At 35.3% G+C, this 23,324-nt stretch overlaps 1 protein-coding gene across 1 annotated transcript in view; it reads left to right on the forward strand.

Moving 5' to 3' along the window:
- The window catches only part of LOC149776596 (putative ATP-dependent RNA helicase DDX23), a 64,742-nt gene that overhangs the window by 37,221 nt on the left and 4,197 nt on the right, over positions 1-23,324 (forward strand). Inside the window, exons 11-15 of the mRNA XM_089941079.1 lie at positions 4,730-4,907; positions 7,870-8,109; positions 16,493-16,644; positions 17,174-17,282; positions 20,110-20,284. Coding sequence (XP_089797205.1) covers positions 4,730-4,907; positions 7,870-8,109; positions 16,493-16,644; positions 17,174-17,282; positions 20,110-20,284 — 854 coding nt within the window. The remainder of the gene's footprint in view (positions 1-4,729; positions 4,908-7,869; positions 8,110-16,492; positions 16,645-17,173; positions 17,283-20,109; positions 20,285-23,324) is intronic.

Consider the following 23,324-nt stretch of genomic DNA (forward strand, 5'->3'; position numbering starts at 1 on the left):
ACATTCTTTCTTTTCATCATTCCCACATTACATAGTTTACAATTCATACAGCTCATTGCCCAATAAAGTGTACATTTTTTCTTCTCCTCATGCTCTTATCGTACAGGTTTACGCTGTGTACATCCACTCACTGCCCATTCCAGAGTACATGTATTCCTCCCATTGTGTCCACATTACACAGATTTCACTGTATTAACCACTAACAACAGAGTATTCAGTGTTCTTCTTGCAGAAATTAGATTCCAAAGAGGGCAGCTTGCTCTTTGTCTTGTTCATTCACCCATCCATCCATCAGCAGGCAAGGGGTCATCGTCTTTCAGCTGTAATCAATGAAAATGTAACTCTATTTGAAAATTATGATCACAATTTCAATTACAGTTACTCAGTTTTGTGCAGAGCTATTAAGTTTTAATGCTTGTTCAACTGTAATCACTTACTTATGAAATACATTTGCTCATATTTCTTCAAACTCATTACCTGATCATAATACATTAATAGTACAGCCACTACCTTGTAAATCCAGCCTTCCCAAGTTTACTTTTAGCAAAAAAAGTGGTAAAAGTCAACTGCCCACTTAGGTATGGGTCAGACAAAGTGATCTCTCCTTAGATATACAGATTGGTGCCTGCTCTCATCCATACTACTTCTGTTATTTGTGCTAGGAGATCAATATCCACTTTTGCTTTTTCACTATTTAATTGATTCTAATGAATTTTTCCACACAGGGAAGCATACTCTAGCTTTTTCTCTATCTCTTACCATACTTGAGCATAGACTAAAAATTTACACTTTATTTTCTTACCTTAAAATATAAATTCATTGCAAATAAGTCTCAAGAAGATGAAGGCCATGGTAGATGCATTTCAGTCATGGCAAATGTTGTTTGGAAAGGGCATTTTTATCAGCAAGTCCACTGAGGTAAATTATATCAGAAGGCAAGTGGGAACCCAATACCCAGACCTCAGCTTTTTGCTTTCAAAATTTGTATTTTCTCAGGTAGTGTCTTCATCATCAGATCCACTTCCCAAGGAGACTCATTGTTCTAGTTCTACCTATGGAACCAACTAATTCAGACCAAATGGATCCTGGATCTATTTCCAGCAATGTGGAACAAAATTGCTCCAGTCCCAGATCCAAATATCGGGGCAGACAATGCTCTTTGCATGAACTGAACTAGATACATCTGTCTTCCCTCCTATCCCTTTGATCCCTAATTTCCTCACCAACTCAAGCAACAACAAATGCAGTTTCTTATGTTACGTGTTTAGGCTCTAATAAACAGTAACAAAAGAAAGAGTGAAAACAACAAGCTTTGAAAAATTTAACAAATAATTTATTTCCCTGGAAAAACACTGTAAAAATGAAAAATAAGAACTTATGTTTTTAAGAATCAGATTCAAAAATAATCCAAGAATAATCCATGAATTAAATTTTAGAAGTCCTAGTAATGAAATGTTCTAATGAATTCAAGTTCAAGTCCTAACAAAAAATACAAAATTGGAAGGTGATGATGTATACTGTAGTCAGTATGGTTCTGTAGTGTCTACAGTTGTTATTCCACAGACAATAATATCCTGGTGTTTGAATTTCCAAATAAAATTTTTAAAAAATGTCTTTATCGAAGAATTCTGTATGAGCATTCAAATATTTCCAGGAAAAAGAATTAATCTTTTAGAATCCAAATAATTTGAATAAAAATTAAAATGTAACTCCAGACTGGTCACAACAAAAGGAACTTCTTTATGTCCAAGTGTTTAGAAGCCCAACTGACTAAATTCTCTATAAACAAAGGTTATACAGTAACTTGGAACGCAAAATAAATACCTGGATGAGGGTCAACCCTCCAGAATTTCGAGAACAGCGTAGAAGTATTTACGTCTTAAGTCACGTAGTCCCAGTCAGCCTCGATTTTACTATTATCATTCACACATTAATTATGAATTTAAAAAAGAAGTTGTTTACTTGATTCTCAATCAATGTCAGGAACTAGGTCAGCAAAAGGTACAAAGTTTGGTGTTTACGACTAAACAATCAAGTCAAACTAATTTCTAGAAAGTATCAAATTTCTAGTAAACAAAATGACATTACTTGGACATGTAATGAAATTGTTATAAAAAAAAAGATTTTAAAACTTACAATTCAGTTAAATCAAATATAAATTAAATCAAATATACATAACAAGTTGTTTCATACAAACTCATAATTATTGAACCTGCATGTTTGACTAGTATCAAGCAAACTGGGACAGAATTGCTTTGGCAAAGAATGTCCACCACTTTGAAAGCATTCAAAGTTAAGTGGAAAGTGTTCTTCCAGTGGTGTAAGTGGAAACACATCACTTCATTAAAAGCCTCATTATCACAACAAATAGCTATCTTTCTTTTTTGGCACCTCTCCGATGGCCTAGTGGTTAGAGCGTCCACCTCATATGCGGGAGGTCATGGTTTTGATCTCTGGCTGAGTCATACCAAAGACTTATACAAATGGTACTAACAGCTGCCACGCTTGATACTCAGCATTAAGAGGTTAGTGCCAGGACTGGTCGGCCTGGTGTCAGGATAATGTGACTGCGGCATGATGCCCCAGTGCTAGACATCACTATAAACTGTCACACTGCAGACATCATAGCAATATGACTAAAAAATTGTTAAAGCTATGTTAAAATTCCAAATCACACACACACTCTTCTTTGGCTCTTCAAATAGAAGTTAGTCCAACATCCCTGTTAAAGGCTACCATTTCATGGTTTATCATCATGGCAGGAAGGATAAAAGCAAAATCAAAGACCTCCCCAACTTTTGGTAAACTTTGATTTGTCTCAGCCAAAGGCTTTGGTCCCAAATGGAATCTATTGTGGGTTCTAATATGGTTTAATAAAACACATGAAACCCATGTCTAGATTTACATTTACCTACCACTGGTACAAAACCTGCTTCCTAGTTATTCTAGCTGCAGCAGGCAGAATCAGTGAGATACCCACCTTGCTGGTCAGTCAGAACCATATCCAAGTCATGGGATAGATGTCAGAGACAACTTCCCTCAGACATCTTTCATCCCAAAGGGCTCAAGTTTGACATGGCGGAACCTATACTAGCAGCAGAACAGCTTGCCTTCCTGGGTCATTCAGCAGCTTCATTGATGTGGCCGTTCAACTTCTACTGGATTTTGGGGTTGAAATTTACACTACAATCGTCATACAGGTATATCTATAATATATCTGTAACCTTTATTTCTCATGAGGTTTTAAGCTGCTGTACACAAATTACAGAGAATGGGCCTTTTCCATAGTCACGGAAAGCAATGGCCTCCACCTCATACCTGCTCTCCTTACATATTATGTTCAGGTAATTTATTTGAAGAAACCAATTATGTGAGTTACATATTTTCTTAAATAATACTTACCTGATCATTATGTGGACACACCCTCCCTGCCTGATGCAGTTAAACTTCAAAACCTGATGGCATTCATTTCTGCCTCAGTACTAACTGAAGTATGGATGAGATTGAGTGCAAATCCCTATATCCAAAAAAATATCACTTGTCTGACATATCCTTAGGTTGAGAAATTTCATTGCTGAAAACATGCTTGAAAGGGCTGGATTTGTGTGGTAGTGGATGTAATCCTAATGTACTGTGAGCAGATAAGTATTATGAAAGAAGTATTTAATGTTTAATAATAATGGTTTTTCTATTAGTCCACAAACATTAATTAGTGTATTAAACATTGTAAAAATAACTTGATTTGTTTGATAAATTTTAAACAAATCATTCATACTCAAATGATACATTGATTTATACCAAACATTCATTTTACTTCCTTTTCCCAATAAAATGATCTTTCATATCCCTAAAATATAAACCATTCCAGTTCTGTGTATGTTGTCATGAAGTTTTATTCATATATTAATTAGAAGGAAAATATAGAATACAGATTTTTACTGTAATTGGTTTTACATTGGACAATCACTTGATTGGTTTTACATTGGACAATCACTTGATTGGTTTTACATTGGACAATCACGTGATTTATTAAATGTCCAATTGCCAACAAACTTGTACAGTATATACTCATATGTAAGTTATGTCCACCTGCAAGGAAAGCCTATATCATGTTAAAGCGTTTGAAGTAAAGTGCCTCACCCAAGGACACACCACACTGGCTGAACTGAACTGACCGTGTCTAGGCAAGGTTCAAACTAAAAAAAAAATTTTGTCACTAATTTGGTGCTCTAACTATATACACTGCAACTCTTGTCCATGAAGATTATTTTTCTATTTTCCCACCTAATTTCAAAAGGTCTGTTCCTTAAAGAAATTGGTACATGACGATCTTAAATGTTGTGCCAGTGTGTAGTCAGTTTTGTGTATGTATGTGTGTATGTGTATATATATATATATATATATATATATATATATATATATATTATATATATGTTAAGACATTTATGGTTGTGGATGTTTTAGGAGCACTCAGATGACTTGCTTAGTGCAGACATAAAGTTTTTTCTTGCCTGTGACATCTACAAATTGTAACTACCTCAAATTCAAACAAAACCTTTGGGCTAGTGGTATTTCAATTTTTTGGAGTGGGGTGTTGTTCTGTTTAGATGGACTTAGTTAAACACACATTAGGCATATTTAATTTGGTCTTGTAATTGAAGGACCAATCAAATATCCACATTTAGTGAGGACTTGTATTATTTTTAACTCATATGTTGCTTTTCTACAGGATGGATGTTATAGATCAAGGGCCATATGCCATTATCTTGTCCCCTACCAGAGAGTTAGCTCAGCAGATTGAAGAAGAATGTATCAAGTTTGGCAAGCCTCTTGGAATTCGGACAGTTGCTGTAATTGGTGGTATTTCCCGAGAAGAACAGGGTTTTAAACTGAGGCAAGGATGTGAGGTTGGTATCATTGATCATTGACTGTTCTCCATTTAATTAGCATAGCAAAACAATGAAAATGTTTATGAAAAAATTATTGAAGAATATCAAGCTTATTTCAGCAGTTTCACAGAATAGTGACTCAGTTACAATAACTTGAAAGTCAGAATTTTTATAATACAAACCTGTCAATTGCAGCCACCCATAGGTAAAGCTTGAGCTGCCCTTTTTACATGGGTGATTCCATTATTATTATTATTACTATTATTGATAAGCTGTTAACAGATTTAGATCAATGCACTGTCAAAAAGATTATAAATTACAGATATATGTTGTTTTCTCCCAAACATGTGTTCCACACAAGCTCACTGTATCCTGATTTCTCAGACAATATGATTATTAACATGGATGAAATTCTAGTGTACTGTGACCTCATTCCTGGTCAGACTGACAATAAGATGGGGGTTAAAAGTGTGAGAATTAGCATGACTGGTACAGATTTTTAAAAATCTGACTTTAGTCCTTGCAGTTACTGCTTCAGATGATGTGTTGCCTCCATTGATAATTTTTCACATCGTGTGAAAGCTAACAAAATATTCATGTACCGAAAGAATGGATGGTATGTGTGCAGGAGAAGGGTTGTGTTGATGAGATGATGCTGCAGTGGATTAAGGAGTGTTATCTCAAGTACACAGTTTTATATGTTTAAAATAAAGTTTCAGTTGGAGTGCATTTGCGACATGTATTTTTCGAATGATGTAAACGGTGTCCCACAATATACGACTCAAAGAAAATGATATGTCCCAGAACATACAGTGCACACAAAAATTACTTTTAAAAAATAATTTATTGTGTCCCAACAAATACTGTGTCCCATTATATAAGGTAAATATGGTATATAGATATGACTTGTATGGGGGAATTTGTTCAAGGGATATGGGGGTGGATTAGAGTGAACATTGAGATCAGGTGACTGCTATAAATAAATGTAACCCTTTGGACAGGTTTGACAGTACTTTAGAAGGGGAAAATTTGGTGATATTCATAGTATATATCTAAAACAACTTAATCTGATATCCAATATCTCAATGATATATCACACTGTAGGAATCCACGTTCTCATTAAATTATCAGTTAATGATATTTCACCAATTAATGTGACAATGGAGTTTTCTTGTACTATAATCCAAAACAGGTGGTAAAATCACATACCACTCCCTTTAGTAGGATTATGCATAGCTGCCAACCCTCACGAATTTGGCGTGAATTTCACGACTTTTTTAGCGATTCACAGATTCACGCCGCAAGCCAAAAATTCACGAATTTTCCAATTCTCAATTATTTTAAATCTTTAATAAAATAATCGATTTCCCATTAAGTGCTAGTCGTGATATTCACAGTTACCAAAATGGTCCGGTACTGCTGGTCGCAATATTAGTAGATCTACAGCCGATTAGTACAGTTGACCCGGTAGCAAGCATTTTAGCCTATTTTAATTTATATGTATAAGAGTAGTTTTACAAATGCTTTTGAGAGAAACTGGGGCCTAACCGGAATTTTGCTCCGCGCATGCATCACTAACACTGATTTGAGTTACCGTTCAGCATCACATGGTGGTGGAGACCAATGGTGTTATGCACTAATTGTGCTGAAGTGTCCGCAGGTGTATCGGTGGATGATCGGACTGCACACTATTACTTAATAAATTTATTTAGACTAACCTTTGTATCCAGATGGTATGTATAATCCCCCTTCTAATGATCCACTGCGTTAAATCCTTTAGAACACTCACTTTTTTAGTATAAATCCCTGTCAGAATAGAACACCAGTGTATTCATCGGCTGTTGACTTCAGATTTGAATTACCCACGCATGTGTGTAAAGCAGCATCACCACATGGTAAGAGTAACGCGTGGAAACCGTCTAGCGAGGCATGTATCACTGGGAACTGACTAATGCTTGGGTGAGAGGTTAGACTAAATAAATTTATTAATTAATAGCGTGCGGTCCGATCATCCGCCAATACACTTGCAGACCCTTCAGCACAATTAGTGCATAAATCCTTTGGTCTCTCCACAGCCAGTCAAACAAAAAAAAAAAGGTGGAGAACAACTGGTTGGTCTAAAGCTCATGTACATTCCTCACAGCAACAGTGACAGCGAAAGAGTATTTGCTTTAGTGAGGAAAAATATGACTTTAGGACCTCCTTAGCTGCAGAAAATTTGTCAGCAATTTTAGTCACCAAGATCAACCAGCAGGCGAGAAGTCTGAACTGTTTAGAAAACAAATTTACGTTCAAGCAGTTGAGGAAGTTCAAGTCTGCCACAGTATTATGTCTTGATAAACAAATATTTCTGCATATATGTAGTGTTTTAGTTTTATATTGTGATCTTGATATAGTGTAATATTGACGTTCAGAGTGGATGGAGTTATTATCATGGTATTTTTCACTAATTCATGCCCAAATTCACGACTTTTTATGCCTATTTTCACTAATTGTGAGCCTGGAAGGTTGGCAGCTATGATTATGCCACTACCAAAACACTTAAGTATGACGATAAAATGCCACATGCAAAAAAGATTGTATGCTTTAAGAATTGTACTTTACACTCAATTTAGGGTGCATTTTCTGTTATCTTGTCTCTACAATGGCTTTAGTGTTAATGTGAAGATTTAATTCAAAATGTAGGAGGAACGAGTCAGAAATTCTTCTCTTGCAGTGATGGAACACAAGGTCAATAATATTAGAAGGGAGCATGGAAGCAGATGTCACAATGTACCATGAAGGACACCTGAGCCACCATTCTTAGTCTTGTTCTTTTAACCTTGTTCTGAATTGAATTTCAATCTGTGTGAAGAAAAGTAGGATTAATCCCATGAAGGAGCTCATATTCTGATGCCAATATTGAGATAATGGACTAAAGTTTAGATGACCTAGTGGTCAAAACATCATTTGGGCTTTAGGTATTCCTTTTTATTTGCAGATTGTCATAGCAACTCCTGGCAGATTGATAGATGTGCTGGAGAACCGCTACTTGGTTTTGAATCAGTGTACGTATGCTGTAATGGATGAAGCAGACAGGATGATTGACATGGGTTTTGAGCCAGATGTTCAGAAGATTCTTGAGCACCTGCCAGTATCAAATGTGAAGCCGGACACAGACGAAGCAGAGGATGAATCAAAAATGTTAGAGAACTTTAACACCAAGAAAAAGTATAGGCAGGTTAGTGTAATATTTTTCCTACTCAAATGAATATTGGATATTTTGACCAACTGGAAGACATGCATGATGTGAATAGTGCACAAAGGATTTACTAGCATAACTTAAAACAGTTTATCAGGGCTCAGGAAAAGTACTCCTCATGAGCAGGTAAAAATTGGCTGACGATGTAAAATGCTACTATGCATTCATCCCTGGATCAATTAGATGTAGAATCACACCTTGAGAATAAATCTGAGTTCATTTTCTACCCTACACCAGACAAGTTAGCCAAAGCGGAACTGCTCTGAATGTCTCCCTTATCTGATGTTGAGCCATTTTGGTTAGGACTCCAGGAGAGAAAACATAAGGGGAGAAAACTCCCCAGGGTAATGAAAAAGCTCTTGCCACAGCTTCTGGATCAGGTTACCAGGACATGTTAGGTTTAATTTGGAAATTAAACAAGAAGTAAACAAATCTGGGGATTTTTTTAAATGTACTTTGCAGAATCTGTCAAAAATCTTATGATTGAGTTTTCCATTCAGTTGAATCATTAAAATTTATGGACAAAGAACAAAGAATTTGCAATTCCTTGAACATGAGTTGCAGAAAGAAAAATGTTATTTTCAAATGCCCTGAGCCAAATATCTTTGGCCAGAAGTAAACAATCTCATTTAGATCCACCTTTACTATTTATCTAAGCAGCATTTGTTCTGTTGTCAGCTTTAATCAAAATGTAAACATTGTTTCAAGAAACAGAGAGCCATAAAAATTTGTTCTTAGCTGAAAAAGATTTATATGATGGCTGTCTCCTTTGAACTCCATCTAACATTAGCTGATCTGTGTTTTCTGTATACAAGAAATGACAAATTTGCACCCAGCCAAACAACAATGCATCTGTTTCAAAGTAAACCTCAGGGTCTGGTAGGTATATATATGCCCCATTCATATTTTAACTTACCACTGAATTTTTATCTTTACTTTCTGAAGATAATATGAAGATTCAATCAGAAAAAATTTCCTTTCCCACTCTAAATTTCTGTAAAAATGTGGGGCAAGCAAAACCACTCAAAATAAAGAAGTAAAGAGGCTGATGAGATGCGAAACCTCTCAATGTATATGCTGATGAGAATAAAATCTGTTTACATCTCCTAATTAATTTGTCTGCTTTCTCTTCTGGCAAAGATGGTCAGCTCTTTGGAATTGGGAGTGAAACACAGATGCATTATGATGTAAGTTGGAGTTAAGATAAATTTCTCAGGATATCTTTGTTAACCTGCATTTTGCATGACATGCAACAAAACTTGTCTACGGCCCTCACAAAGAGATCTCTCATGATTCCTAACCTGTGAATTGTCTGTGTAGCGAGAGGACATAATTCCTTTACTCTTTAAAAAAAAAGGTTTCCAGATCTTAGTGAACATTCTGGAGACTAGATGCCAGACCGAAAGTTAAACAGATATACTTTTCCTTCTCAAATAGACTTCAGAAACATTTTAGAATTAAATTAGATTGGTATGCTGAAGTAGGCATTTTAGAGATCTACAGACTGAAGATAGTGTTCCATAAAGACAATAATATCATTAATGGTTTCTTGTTTAACATCAGCATATTTTACATGTTTGTTAAGAAGTGTCAAATTGATCACAGGCCATACTTGAAATTCTCTTTCTTCACAACAAAAATGTTAGAAATGGATTCAGAGTTTACATAGATGGATTGTACAGCAGCACCTTTTTGCAAAAGATCTGCAAACTTATCAGCTTCCATTGTTGTTTGTAAGAAAAACAAGTTATCAGATTGGGCAGTGCTGTATCTACTAGTCTAGAAGTATATTCAGTTTTATTATCACTTAAAAATATTTGCAAACTCCACATCAGAGATCTGCTAGAACATTTTATGTGCATGCAGTACACTACAGTGACTATTAGATTTACCTTACTTGTTCTTTTGGACCTGTTGGTATTTGCATCTGATGTTGCCTTTTTTTCTCCAGCAAGGCTGGTACTGGTACAGACCCTTTTTTTTTGGGACAGCTTAGTAAAAATGCCCATAATTTGATTATAAATTCCTGCCATGGGAATTATTGTGACCCTTTTACTTATCAAGTTTGTTTAGCTCATTCATGCACTTTGTGATGATGGCATCAGGCCCCAAAAATATTTTCTTCTGAGACTGGAAGATTCAACCCACATAAAAGCCATTAATATTTCAGTAAATGAAATTTCACCAGGATGTACGTCACGTTGAGAACTCAAGAAAAGCATTCTCCAAAATGGTAAGTGAATCAGTAAATTATTTCCTTGCCAATCATAAAGACATGTTTATATTTTTGAAGGCTTGAGCTAATTGCAAAATAGGCATAATGCCCTGATCCAGCATTTTCTGAAACCCTTGTAATGTTCTCCAGATGGAACCTCTTCGGTTCTTGACATATCTTTTCAGTGTTGGAGCTCTTATCCAAAACATTCTGAAGCTACATCCTGGTGGGGAGTATTTTTGACTTGCAGGATTATTCCTCTCAGGCCTATCACATTCTATTGACTCTGAGTTGCTAAGAATAGTATATACAGTGTGACCCTCCTATAACACAGTAGTTTGGAGCCATAGAACCTGATTGTGTTATAGACCGAATCATGTTATAAGCAACTAGGTCAGTTAGCTGAAGAAAATCATGCATGTACCCAAACAAATTTTTTTGCAGGGGTGGGGGGTAGTAATAAATGCGGGCAGGTACCATCTTAAGTTGATGCATATTGAATGGGAAATACACCTGTAGTGAAAATAGAGAAGACATGTATAATATTTCACATAGAGAACCACAGATTGGTACATATACATGTATGCTGTTTATATATACATGTCTAATGTATAACATGAACAAAGTATCAACGCCGTGTACTCACCCGCAAATCTCATCACATACATTGAATTCACAATACAAGTAATTTCATTGTAAATATGCACACACAGATTTAAAATATTCAATAATTTTGTCACAGGTCATATAGGTCTGAATTCAGTGGATAAACATAGCACAATCACGGAATGAATGATGAAGCACATTTACTTCGGTAAAAGTTAGTTTGTGTTTTAAGCCACTGTTGGTAGCATTCATAAGCATAAACTTTTTTCTGCAAAAAAGAAACTTTCACAGCACATTAAATGTGTTCCAGTCACATTGGAAAAAGAAAAAATTCATCAGATTCCATTGCTTTTTTAAGTTTGGTACTGACTTTCTTTGAAGAAAAGTTCTTTGTTTTTATTGAAGATTGTAGTCGGCTTTCTTTGATGAAAGGTGCAGCATTATTGAAGTCACTGCTAAAGGACAGCTTTGGAGAAACAAACAAATGCCTGTTTCTAATTGTGGCGGCAATATGAAATAATTGTACTGCATGATTGAGACTGATTTTTTTTTTCCCTCCATTTTCTTAGTACATTTTCATAACAGTCGGTGCTTCAAAGGTAATCTGTTTTCTTTGAAATTTCAGCAAACTATTTTATCTGGGTACATTTTTAAAAAAGAAATTGGCCGTTGTTTCGCAAGATTTTTTTTTTTACATTTGTGGTAGTGGTGTGATGCTGCCTTCCATGCATGCATGAGAAATTTAACAAAGGGTCAACGGACGATAGAGATGCAGGTGTTCTGGTCTGATGACAAGGATTAGAACAGAAAATATGAGTGTTCTGAAGGATTTAGTTCTGAGTGAAAAGAAGAGGAATTTTACTTACCATCCACACACAGATGTCAGTCTTTATAAGTATATTAATCACTAGTGAGCTGCTCAAAATCAGACAAAAGATAGATTATGAGATAATGCCTCGTCTGGTTGATCTCCAATACCAGAAAATGTCAACAAACAAAAAAAAAGTGGATATCTCACAACATACAGTACTCATGCTTGATGTCAACATAAGCAGATTATGATATAACAATTCACTGTTAAGATGGTTTGTCAATATGAACAAAGAAATTCTTTATGTAACAATATATAAATTTCATTGCATTTTATATCAAGTTTGTGGCTTCCTTTCATGGGGCCTCTGAATTTCTCCACTCCAAACCAATAGTTGTATATACAAGTTTAAACAGCCAACAATGTTGCCAATAAAAAAATTGCCAGATGGTATATTTTGCCGTTAATAAGGAAATCGCAGTTTGCAACATTGGCAAAGCGCTATGTGATCCCAGAATAAACTTTTTATTTGTTATTCTTCGTACTTTTAAGAAGAAAAAAACTATTTTTTTGTGTACGAGAAAAATACATATAAAATTTCAGGAGCCATGCAACAATCATCTTGTATTATTCATGCACGATTTCTTTTTTTTCTCATACTTTAAAAAAGTATTTTTTGTTTCATGTACGAGAAAAATACATATATATAAAATATCGGGAGCCAATCCACAACCATGTTATATCCGAATTCATGTTATAATGGAGCGTGTTATAGCAGGGTCACACTATTATGAATAATGATAATGAACTTTATGACCTTACTGAAATTAGTAACAAAGATAGCTCCATTTGCCTTTCAGGTCAGTTCTATTTGCCAAGGTAGGCAACTCAAAATTCTCTTGGATTTTGTACTTATATAGCAGTATTGAATCAGTAAATGTTTTTAAAAGGATATCACCATAATAATTCTTCCATTTCAGATGTTGATAAAAATTTCTACTGACATCAAGAAAAGAAAATTTAGATTATTATTTTGAGCAGTATTTTTACAATAGTAAAAAGGACCATGAATAGAAATATATCTGGAGTCATGTTCTTCTGTCTGATTTTATGCAAATTTCACTAAGCCCTTCAAGCTGTCCCTATTCTCAGCACTTTGATGATAGCATTACCTTTTGGCCTGCATGGTGATTGAATTGCATGTTCTGATGGTTAATTCAATCAATTTCCAATTTGTTGAGATAGTTCATTTCTGATGATGCAGCTGAGTTTCATTGCCAAGTACAATCTATGAATAATGACTCTTTGCTCTCTAATCTCAATGAACCCTTCACAAGAGGCAGCTCAGTGTCATTGAGGCTAGTTGTGCTCTTAAGTGCTACCTTATGCACACAGAAAGCATTTGCAGGACCTAAAAGCAAATCTTCCTCCTGGTGAAGGCAGAGGAAAAAAAGACATAAACCCCCAAGCATTGGCCTCTTGGCTGATATGGCCTATTTGCTTCATATACATCTCATGAAAATTGTTGCTTATGAGATTAAAGCCAGCTGTGCAAGCTTTGCATTCGGATGCCAAGATTTTGTTTCAAGACATTGGTGAGGCTGTCAGCCACTATATTTACTTGACTTTCTAATGGTTGTACCTTTATGTTCTGTTATGACAGAAGATGGAACTCAATCTGATGGGTCTTTTGGCAGCTGCCAAGATGTTAACCAGACCCCATTAATAGCAGTACAACTTCCTCACAAACATTGGGTTTGTAGTCTTTGCATGATTTGCCTTCAAAAATATCATTGGTAAGAAAATGCCACACATTGGAGGTGAATTCCCATATGTATTTATTTTAGCATCTGAATTGTATATAGATAGGAAAGATGATTTTGTGTTTGTCTGTGGGGTGGGATGGATTCAAGAGGTAGTTGAAATTAATTCTTAACATTAATATGATCCAACAAGTATTCTCGGAGAAGGAATTTACGATAGAATTTCCTTCCTAGTTTCAAATTTATGATTCAGTTTCTTCAAATACGTCACCCAGTCATAATACTTTAGGAGTGCTACTGCTGCCTCACAAATCCAGCCTTCCCATATAAATTGTTTTAGCTATAGGAGCCAAACATTATCGGGCCCCATATGTTGTAGAGAGAGTGATCTCCCCTTGATATAAGGATTGGTGCCAAATCCTTTGTATAACTCACTACTTCTGCTCATGCTGAGTAGTAAAATCTCTTATGAGAGACATCATAAAGCAGTCACAAGTTTTGGGGTTTCAACAAAAGAACAATTTGGAGCAATATCTCTTCTCAGAAAAGTATATTTCGTCTGTGTTATCAACTATTTCTTGCTCATTTCTCTTTGAGACGAAGTTTTTCTGTCTATTGCATAATTACAACTTTGTCATAAATATATAGGCATCCTTTTGAGTTTCCTGCAGAGGTCACTAGTACATGCATTATGTATACTTGACTTTTCTATATTTGTGATACAGTATATATTATAGAAGCTATAATTGATTTGCAACAATCCAATTCCGTTTAAATGATGTTGCACTCATGACTCTGTACAAAATTCTGTTTCTGTTTGATCACATGCAGGTAAGTTTTCCATATATAGTTTATTGTCAGTGTCTGCTTCAGTGTCATAAAGTGAAGCCTTAATGACTTGACCTGTACAGGCTGCCTCTTGGGCCGTTGTCTTACAGGTACTTTCTGATGATACAGTTTATGCTCAGTAATGTCCAGCGCATGAGTTCATTAAAACTGTAACATTGACTGCTCTATTTCTGTTATGGGCAGGACTAAATGTTGACAGTTGATTGGATCAGACGATAACCATGACACATATTTAGCATATGTGTATTGTTACAAGGGGAATACATGACAGATATGTACTCTATGGATGGAGAGTCTGTGGGCTTCAGTATTTGGTACACAGCCTAAACAGAAAGGGAAAGTGGAGAAATGCACTTTCAGATGAGGATGCCATTAGCAATAATTTCCTAAGGGATGAGTATCACAAATGAAAGAGAATACTAGCCAGTAAGTGTATCAGGAGATCCCATTTGGTGATTGTGATAGGCCCAGCTCCAGCCTCTTTTGGCAGCACCTGTATGCTTGATTCCTCATGTGTACAATGGCATGTCTTCTTTCCCTCTTATTTTCTGTGTTGGGTTTTTAAAACTGCTGACTGCTCTCCAATACTCCCCCAAACCAAGTTCGTTCTATGGAGAAAGTTGCTGAGTTCAACATAGATGTATTCCAGAGTTTTGTGTTTCTTAACCAGTATTTTCTTTCAGCACTGGAAGAAAGCTTATTTTGACTTGAATTGAACTAAAACATGTATCAGCTTCCCATAAATATACAGCTAAATATCTTCAACAATACAAGAACAATTCAACGACACAAATAAAAAAAATCAAAGACCATCTAGTTTTTATTTAAATACTTGAAAGCCATCAAAACCACCTTGATTCCTTTATTAAAACATCACAATTTGGCCTTAAACTCTCCAAATTACAGCAGTAAAATAATCAGTTAACAGCCTGTTGCATACACATGTCAGCATTGTAACCTGATTACCACACATCATTGTGCTGGTATTAGACTTCTGGTCTCTAGTAGACTGATTCCCACTGGTTACTGTAATCTGGGGAGAATACACACAAAGACACTGATTATTTTTGTCTTAAAAAAATAATTTTTTATTTTTCAAAAGTGAGAGATTGTAACTATAAAATGGCACGTGCAGTAGACAGCATTTAAAAAGGTAATTATGTCCAACCACAGGTAGAATCGCATGTATGTTGATGGGCAATCAAAGATATGCCAGTATTTGATTTGAAAGTTAATCCACTCAAGTCATGATTGATTCCCTCCTCCTCTATCATAAATGTCGGAGATAATCATGAAACAGTCTAACTTTAATTCAGCTATGCCCATTTATGCCTGACAATAGTGACTTGTTGGCTCTTCCCAGTTACTGATTTTATGTAGGTGCAGATGAGGTGTAAATAGTAATCTACCAAATATTGATCACTGGCGCATAGTCAGTTTATTATGAACAGTGTATGCTCATTAAGAAATTATGCCAGAGGCAAATGAAGATTTATTATGCCATGTTATGCCTGAAATCAGTGAGTCATACAATGCACAGGTTGGAATTTTCATCAAAACCCACTTCCGTAATACTTATCCAGTCATAATATGTAAAGATCCTTCCACCCCTCCGCAGCTGCATTCTACTAGAAGAGTGTAAATTCTGCTCCACTAGTAACTGATGTACACGTGGGATTTGCTGCCAATGTCTGTATCAGTGGCAGATCACTTTGACTGCCATGGCTCAATAAGTTTAGCTGGGAGAGCTTGATTTAGGATGTAGTGGTATCAAAGAAACATTCAACTCCAAAAATGGGTTTATTTGAGGAAGTCAGAGGATTGACTTGCTTGTCAGAGGATCTTTGCTAACCAGCATTCAGTTATGTTAAAACATACTGGAGCCTTCATCTTGCAAAGATGAATATTAACCTATATATCAGACTGTACCTTGATTAGCATTGTTTATTTGGAAGCAATCTCAATAACAGCCATCAACAAGATTTCTAAATGCCATGTTGCTGTTTGAGACTTGATATTTAAAGAGTTAGCTTTTATAGTTCTTTTAGGAAAAATGACAACACAATATGGTGTGCAGCAAATGTAACTGTGGTTTATTATTTATTATGTCCATTTCAGACGGTTATGTTTACAGCTACTATGCCACCTGCTGTAGAAAGATTGGCACGATCATATTTACGACGACCAGCAGTTGTGTATATTGGTTCCGCTGGCAAACCTGTAGAAAAAGTGGAACAGATCGTTTACCTTGTCACAGAATCAGAGAAGAGGTTTGTATTTGAAATGTTCATAGGTTTCAAAAATAGAGGTTTTCTGATCATAAGTGGTGTTCCATTTTTGGTCTTAATTGTCCAGGTTAAATTTACATATTTACTTATAATTTCCTCTGTGTGTGTGTGTGTGTGTGTGTGTGTGTGTGAGTGTGTACATACATAGATGCATAGATGCATGCATACATACATGCATACATAAAGAAATGTGTTTTGGTAATTTCCATTCATTAAAGGAAATTAGAAGAAAGCATGCAAACACTATAATGCTTTCTTGATCAGCAAGACCCCCTATGCAATGAGAATATGTAGCATTTTAAAATATTTCTTGTCAGCAATTTGTGTTTTTAAATATTTTTATAGTCCTATCCATTAATGCACAAATTTAATTTTATGGTCATGAGTTATGCACAGGTTTGCACTCTTTACCACCATTATGGCAGGTACTGCAGGTGTTTCATGCAAAGTCCATAAAGCCCTGCATCACCCGATAGAAATCTGATTCAGTTGTTCATTTGCTACCCCACAGGAAGAAGCTGCTGAATATTCTCGCTGAAGGCATAGATCCACCTGTCATTATCTTCGTGAACCAGAAGAAGGGGGCCGATGTTCTTGCTAAATCGTTGGAAAAGCTTGGGGTAAGTGCCTTTAGTAGAGGTTACTGGAAGTTGCCTTAGGATTGGACTCTTCACTTGAGGGGTTCAAGACCTAACTTCAACTTTTATTTGTGAGGTACTTATTATTAGCTTGGAGAGATTTATCTTTCTCAATCCTATAGCATAGCATGCTTTCTAATCTCTGTTACTAAGATTAGTTTGTTTCTAATGAGAGGCACTTTTCTATATTTAGCTCTGTTGACCATTGGCCCTGAAAAGAGAGTTAGCTATGTCAAGGAACCTAACTAAAATTTTATTCCTAAAAGGAAAACATTAGACACCTCATTTAATATAATTTGACATTACCTGTGTATGAGGTACATGCAGTCATTAAGGATCATTGAATGTCATTGAGAAATTAACACCTCATTTCAAGGCCTTGAAAGTCCTTGATGTTTCCTCCAGGATATTCAACGACCTTGAATTTGAGAGATTTTGCTTAAAAATAAAATATGATGGAAAGTTTTGCTGTCAGGTAATGTATTTTACATGGAGTGATGATTTTTTCATCCTCTGCTAGCCATTTAGCCATTTCCAGAATAATCAGGCATTGTAAATAGCGGCCCTCTCACATGATTAACACATGTGCACCTTTCCACTTCTCCATGTTTTTCCATCAAGCTATGAAGATGGTTCATTAACAACAGAGTCTTTTTAACATGTGATCATCACAAAATGCCTGGAAAGCGAACATTCAGCAGATAGTTGGCTGCAAGAAAAATGTCTCATTACTTTGGACTCAGAAGAAAAGGAAACAAGAACAAAGAGCAGTTGAAAGTACTTGAGTTGCATTCAGGTGAAAGTATGGCAGCTGAAGAGCAGTGTTTATTTTTGGGGTCCAGTTATATGAGATTATTATCATTGGCCTTTCATATTCCATTGCGTGTATTTATATCTCTATTATTTTTGGTTTTTGGTTGTTGTATTTAGATTAGTAACTTGAAGTAAATGACTTAACTACCATATGTACTCACTTATAAGTTTAGTCAAACTGCAAACAGCAAATATCCTGATCTGCAATAGCATAATGCTCCTGCAGATCAGGGTCTGTATTGTCAGATTACTCCTAACAAACTGCACACACCCAGATCTGCTAGTACATTATGGAATGGCAGATCTGAGTCCTTGCAATTTGCAGTTGGACTGGTGTTATAAGCGAGTATGTATGGTAGTCCTGGAAAATTGAAAACTGGTCATTAAAAACTCATTGAATTTCAGTTCTCCTGATTTGTATGAACCCTGTGTGTAGTGTGTCAAATGAAATCATTTTTGTGCAAAATACATACAAAAAAAGAACTTGCTTAAATATTTTCTATAAAATGTTTTATGACTTTTTTCTTATCATTTATCTGTTAAGGAATAAAGGGATATAAAACACTTGAACATTTAAATTTTATGTTATCTAAACCTTCCAATCCATCAGTATTCACAATTCTTTGATTGTAAATTTTATTGCTGCTATTAAACCACAACTTTAAAAGCCCAACAAACCGTTTTCATTTTGAAAATATGAGGATTCTTGTCAAATCCATAAATTAAATACAGATCAGAATTTGATTTTCTGCAAAGCCACCCAAAAATAAATGAATTCACAGTATAATAGGACTCTCCAGAGGTATGTCAACATTTCTTGGACTGCATTGGGATTGGAAGCTTGCACAGACACAACCACACATTGCACACATATGGAATGAAGTGCAGAAATCCATCTTGAGCTGTTTTGGGATTGGTGTGTGTGATTTAGATTTTTAATGTAGCTTTAACAATTTTGTAGTCATATCACTACGATATCTGCAGTGTGACAGTTTATAGTATGTCTAGCACTGTGGCATCATGCCACAGACATGTAGCATGATGTCCCACCCAATCACATTATCCTGACACTAGGCCGACCAGTCCTAACACTAACCTCTTAATGCTGGGCTTCAGCTGTTAGTACAATTTTGTTAAGTCTTTGGTATGACTCGGATGGGTTTCAAACCCGCAATCACCCGCATCCGAGGCAGACGCTCTTAAGCACTAGGCCACCGGAGTGGTCTTTGGGATTGGAAGTATGCACAGACACAAACACACTTTCCACCCTATGTAATTATGTATTATAATAACTAGTGTAGCAAACAAGTCATGTGTTTGCAGGCTTTGCAAATCTACACAGGCACTTTTGATTGATGGCCTAGATAATTGCAGTCAGTGCTGGAGTAAGAGACAGGCTTTTCAGAATGAAAATCCTTTTTGGAACTTGGGCCTGTTATCGAGTTAGAAAGGTCAGAGAACCATATGAACATTCCTGACACATTCTTGATAGAGATAGACAAAACAGACTTTTGCTATAAAATTAGGCTTCATAACTCATTCAGTACATTGCTGTTAAGTTACTTTTAATTTCAGTTTAAAGGAAACCGTATATCTTCGTTGGGTTACACTAGTAGTTTCTCTTTCATCTTTTCACCCCCAAGTTCATTAAGTACTTAAGCCCCTATTTGAGACAAGAGTCTGTGATATGTACATAGCTTACACACAACTGCTTGTTTACTCTTTAGTATTAATATAACATGACACTCAAATTCTTTTGGGCTACAGTAACATAACAACAAAATTGAAACCACAATAAAGTTTTTGCAATGGTTATAGATACTTTTGTTCAAATTTTGTTTGTTGCCCATTAAAATAAACTGAAAAGTAATATTATGTTGATAATCTAATTTTCAAAGTCACAAGTCACTAGAATTATAAATTGCTTTATTTTGAAAGTTAGCAATTTTGGAAAAGTCTTGATACACTGTCATCTATGGTTCTTTTACCCTTCCAGTACAATGCTTGTACCCTTCATGGTGGCAAGGGTCAGGAACAGAGAGAGTTTGCCCTGGCAAGCCTTAAAGGAGGAACCAAGGACATTTTGGTTGCCACAGATGTGGCTGGCCGTGGTATCGACATCAAGGACGTATCTCATGTAATCAATTATGACATGGCTAGGAATATTGAAGGTAAGTGTTTGTCTTCTTTGCAGTATCAGATAGCAAGACAATGATATGCACTGGTGTGGATAAGAAAACTCCAATCAGGGGTCAGATCTTGCCAAGTTCTGCTGCCAAATTTTAACTCAAGGAGTGTGGTTAATGAATCTGTTTCATTGTTGGTACCAAGCCAGGAAATCTAAGTTGAGGGTTTACATTATCTTCTGAAGCTAAATAAAGTAACCTATTAATGGGGCTTTCCTTAACTCAGTGCCAAAATCTACATTATTTTTCTCATTTTTGTGTTTAATATTTCATTTGGATAATTATCTATATAATGTATTTTTCTAAATGTAAGATGGGTGTCCTTAATCACATGTAATCATCTACTTTCATGAAATTGACATAATTTTATTCTTAATCTACAAGATGTCAATTACAGTTAGAAGACACATTGAAACTTGTTAGCATGTGCTTCTAAAGAGGAGAACAATACAGTGGACATGATTTAAGCAACTTAAGATGAGACACTAAAACCAGGAACTTCATAAGATTTAAATGTCACATTGAGAAGGGTGAATTCCACATAGGTTTCTCACATCTGCAAATTATATCTGCAAGGGACATAGAAAGATAGGTATAGGTGCTAAGAATGGATACCATGCTTTTATGATGAATGTCCTAAGTAGTGGTTGTTGGTAGGCATGACAGTTTTCCATGAAGATTAGATTGCCAGATTCAAGACTTGTTTTGTTCTTTGTTTTCAAAATTGGTATTAACATCATTATCCTTGGTCAGAAATCAAATTTTAACAAATGTTATGTCACATTAGTAAGGCTGCAATATTTACAAAATTTGATACACATATTCAGTGTACAATAACCAGAAGATTAAAGACTTGACGTTTCCTTAAGTCTGCACATTTAGACTTACAGCTGATAGTTGTTTATCTGTAGACCACACAATGTGCATGCTGAACTCTATGTCTGTTTTTGTCCTATTATGACAGGATTGAGTTTTAACACCCACCTCTGTTGAATATCCTTTGGACAGTTACGAAATTGTTTTAACACCCACCTCTGTTGAATATATCTGACAACTGAGGGAACACTATCTTTGGATTGGTGTGAGATTGTTTTGTACGGCTACATATATGTGCATGAAAAAATGGATAATGCAACTGAATGTATTATTCAGACATGCACATGGGATGCTTTTGTATAAAGTGTGGCAGCTTACAAACTTGCAAAGTATTTCTTGGAAACAAAATGTTAGTCATCAAAGGTTCAGTTAACAAACCGATTTTTCAAGGTAAATAGTGTAGTTTGAATAACTTGTGTCAGCATTTCATATTTCTGTACATGCCATGATACATACCATAGTATACTGTAATTACATTAGGGACTAACCATTTAATTTTCTGGGGCAAGTCTGAATTTTATTTTATACTTCTGGCTATCAGATAGCTGGAAAAAACTATCTCATTCTGATATACAAAGTAACACCATAATATATCTGTTTTATCACATAGTAGGTATAGTTTTCCTATAGTATGTGCAGTTTCATATTTTTTTGATATTACCACATGTTAACATATCACTTGATGTGATTCTGATTAGTCCAAATAAGCCCTTGAAATTATTGTGCAGTATCTTCTTTACTGATTGGCTGGGATCGTGGGAAAACGTTTTTAACCCTGCCTTCTGGAATGTTTTGTTTTGAATTAACATTTTGGTGGCCATTTTTGAACTTGACTTGCAAAAGAACATTTATCTTAGATGTCTGAATATGGATATGTTGCCCCTACAGGGCTTTGTTATGTCATGTATAACAATATCATAATGAGAAAAATGATATAAAACTGCAAGACAAGAACAACAATAAGAAGTAAAACTAAGGGTATTGCTTTTTTGATGGCAGGGTGAGGTGAGGGAGCGGTATATCCGTAACATAAATATAGAATCCACCATATATACAAGCGTGGTTTAAATGTAACTAACAGAAGTAAATAAACTCACCTCTGTTCACGGAAGAATTAAGACATAAATGGATCTCCTGACAAAACTTTATCCAACCACAGCATCTTTACGCAGTATATATGAGTTGCAAATCCGACTAAAAAAGAAATTTGTTTACGTCTTCTGTACAGTCTCTTGTTCCAGTCAAATACTGTAAATATCCAGTCACAAATGCAGTACAGTAAATGTGGGAATTTCTGCATCCAGTGATCCTATTTCACATAAAAATCTCAACAATGTAACATTTAGTTCTGCAAGTGACATTTTAGGGTAAACATGTACTCTAGGCCTACTGTTAACGTATCAATGTGGCATCACATAGCATTAATCATTCTGTTTTGAAAAATGATTTTTTCTTTATAAAATGTTCTGTTTATTCGGATGGAGGCTTTTTCTTTGATTTATAGTTTGTAAAAATGTACAATCTACTTATACATATACTTGACACATCACTAGTTCAGCTTTGTTTGGGACTATATTTTATGCACAACAAATGAAAGGTGGTGCACCATCTGTCAGAATGAACGAAATTATTCGTTCTTCTTTCTGTCTAAATATTTTCCACTGAAATAAAAACTATGTGATAAAAAGAATCTCAAATGGATAATGATTTAATATTAAATTTATGAAACTAGTTGAGTAAATTTAATATTAAATCGTTACCCATTTGAAATCCTGTATATATTGCATGAAAAAATTATCTTGAGATAAAAGAAAATTAAATATCTTGGCTTGAAAGAAAATCGCAGTCCTCCCCTCCCAGATTTCATGATCAGTATTTGAGAGTAGGTGAATTTGTTTTCTTGTATTTGTTATTTGTTTTATAATTTGGCACCTAAACACGTAACTAATGTGGAATGTTTAAGTTTACACTGCAAAAGTAGTCGTACTGACATTTGAGAGCTTGTTAATACTATTGATATAATAGGCATGGAGACTTCTTCTTTCCTGAAAATCCTAAGATCATTCTCAGCCCTACAAAGGAATAAATATACTTGACACATCAACATACACTAGTAAATAACTTGACAAATTCTTTTATTTAACAAATC

Source organism: Sinohyriopsis cumingii, chromosome 18 (genome assembly GCF_028554795.1).
Source record: "Sinohyriopsis cumingii isolate HCF-2022 chromosome 18, ASM2855479v2, whole genome shotgun sequence".
NCBI lineage: Eukaryota > Metazoa > Mollusca > Bivalvia > Unionida > Unionidae > Sinohyriopsis > Sinohyriopsis cumingii.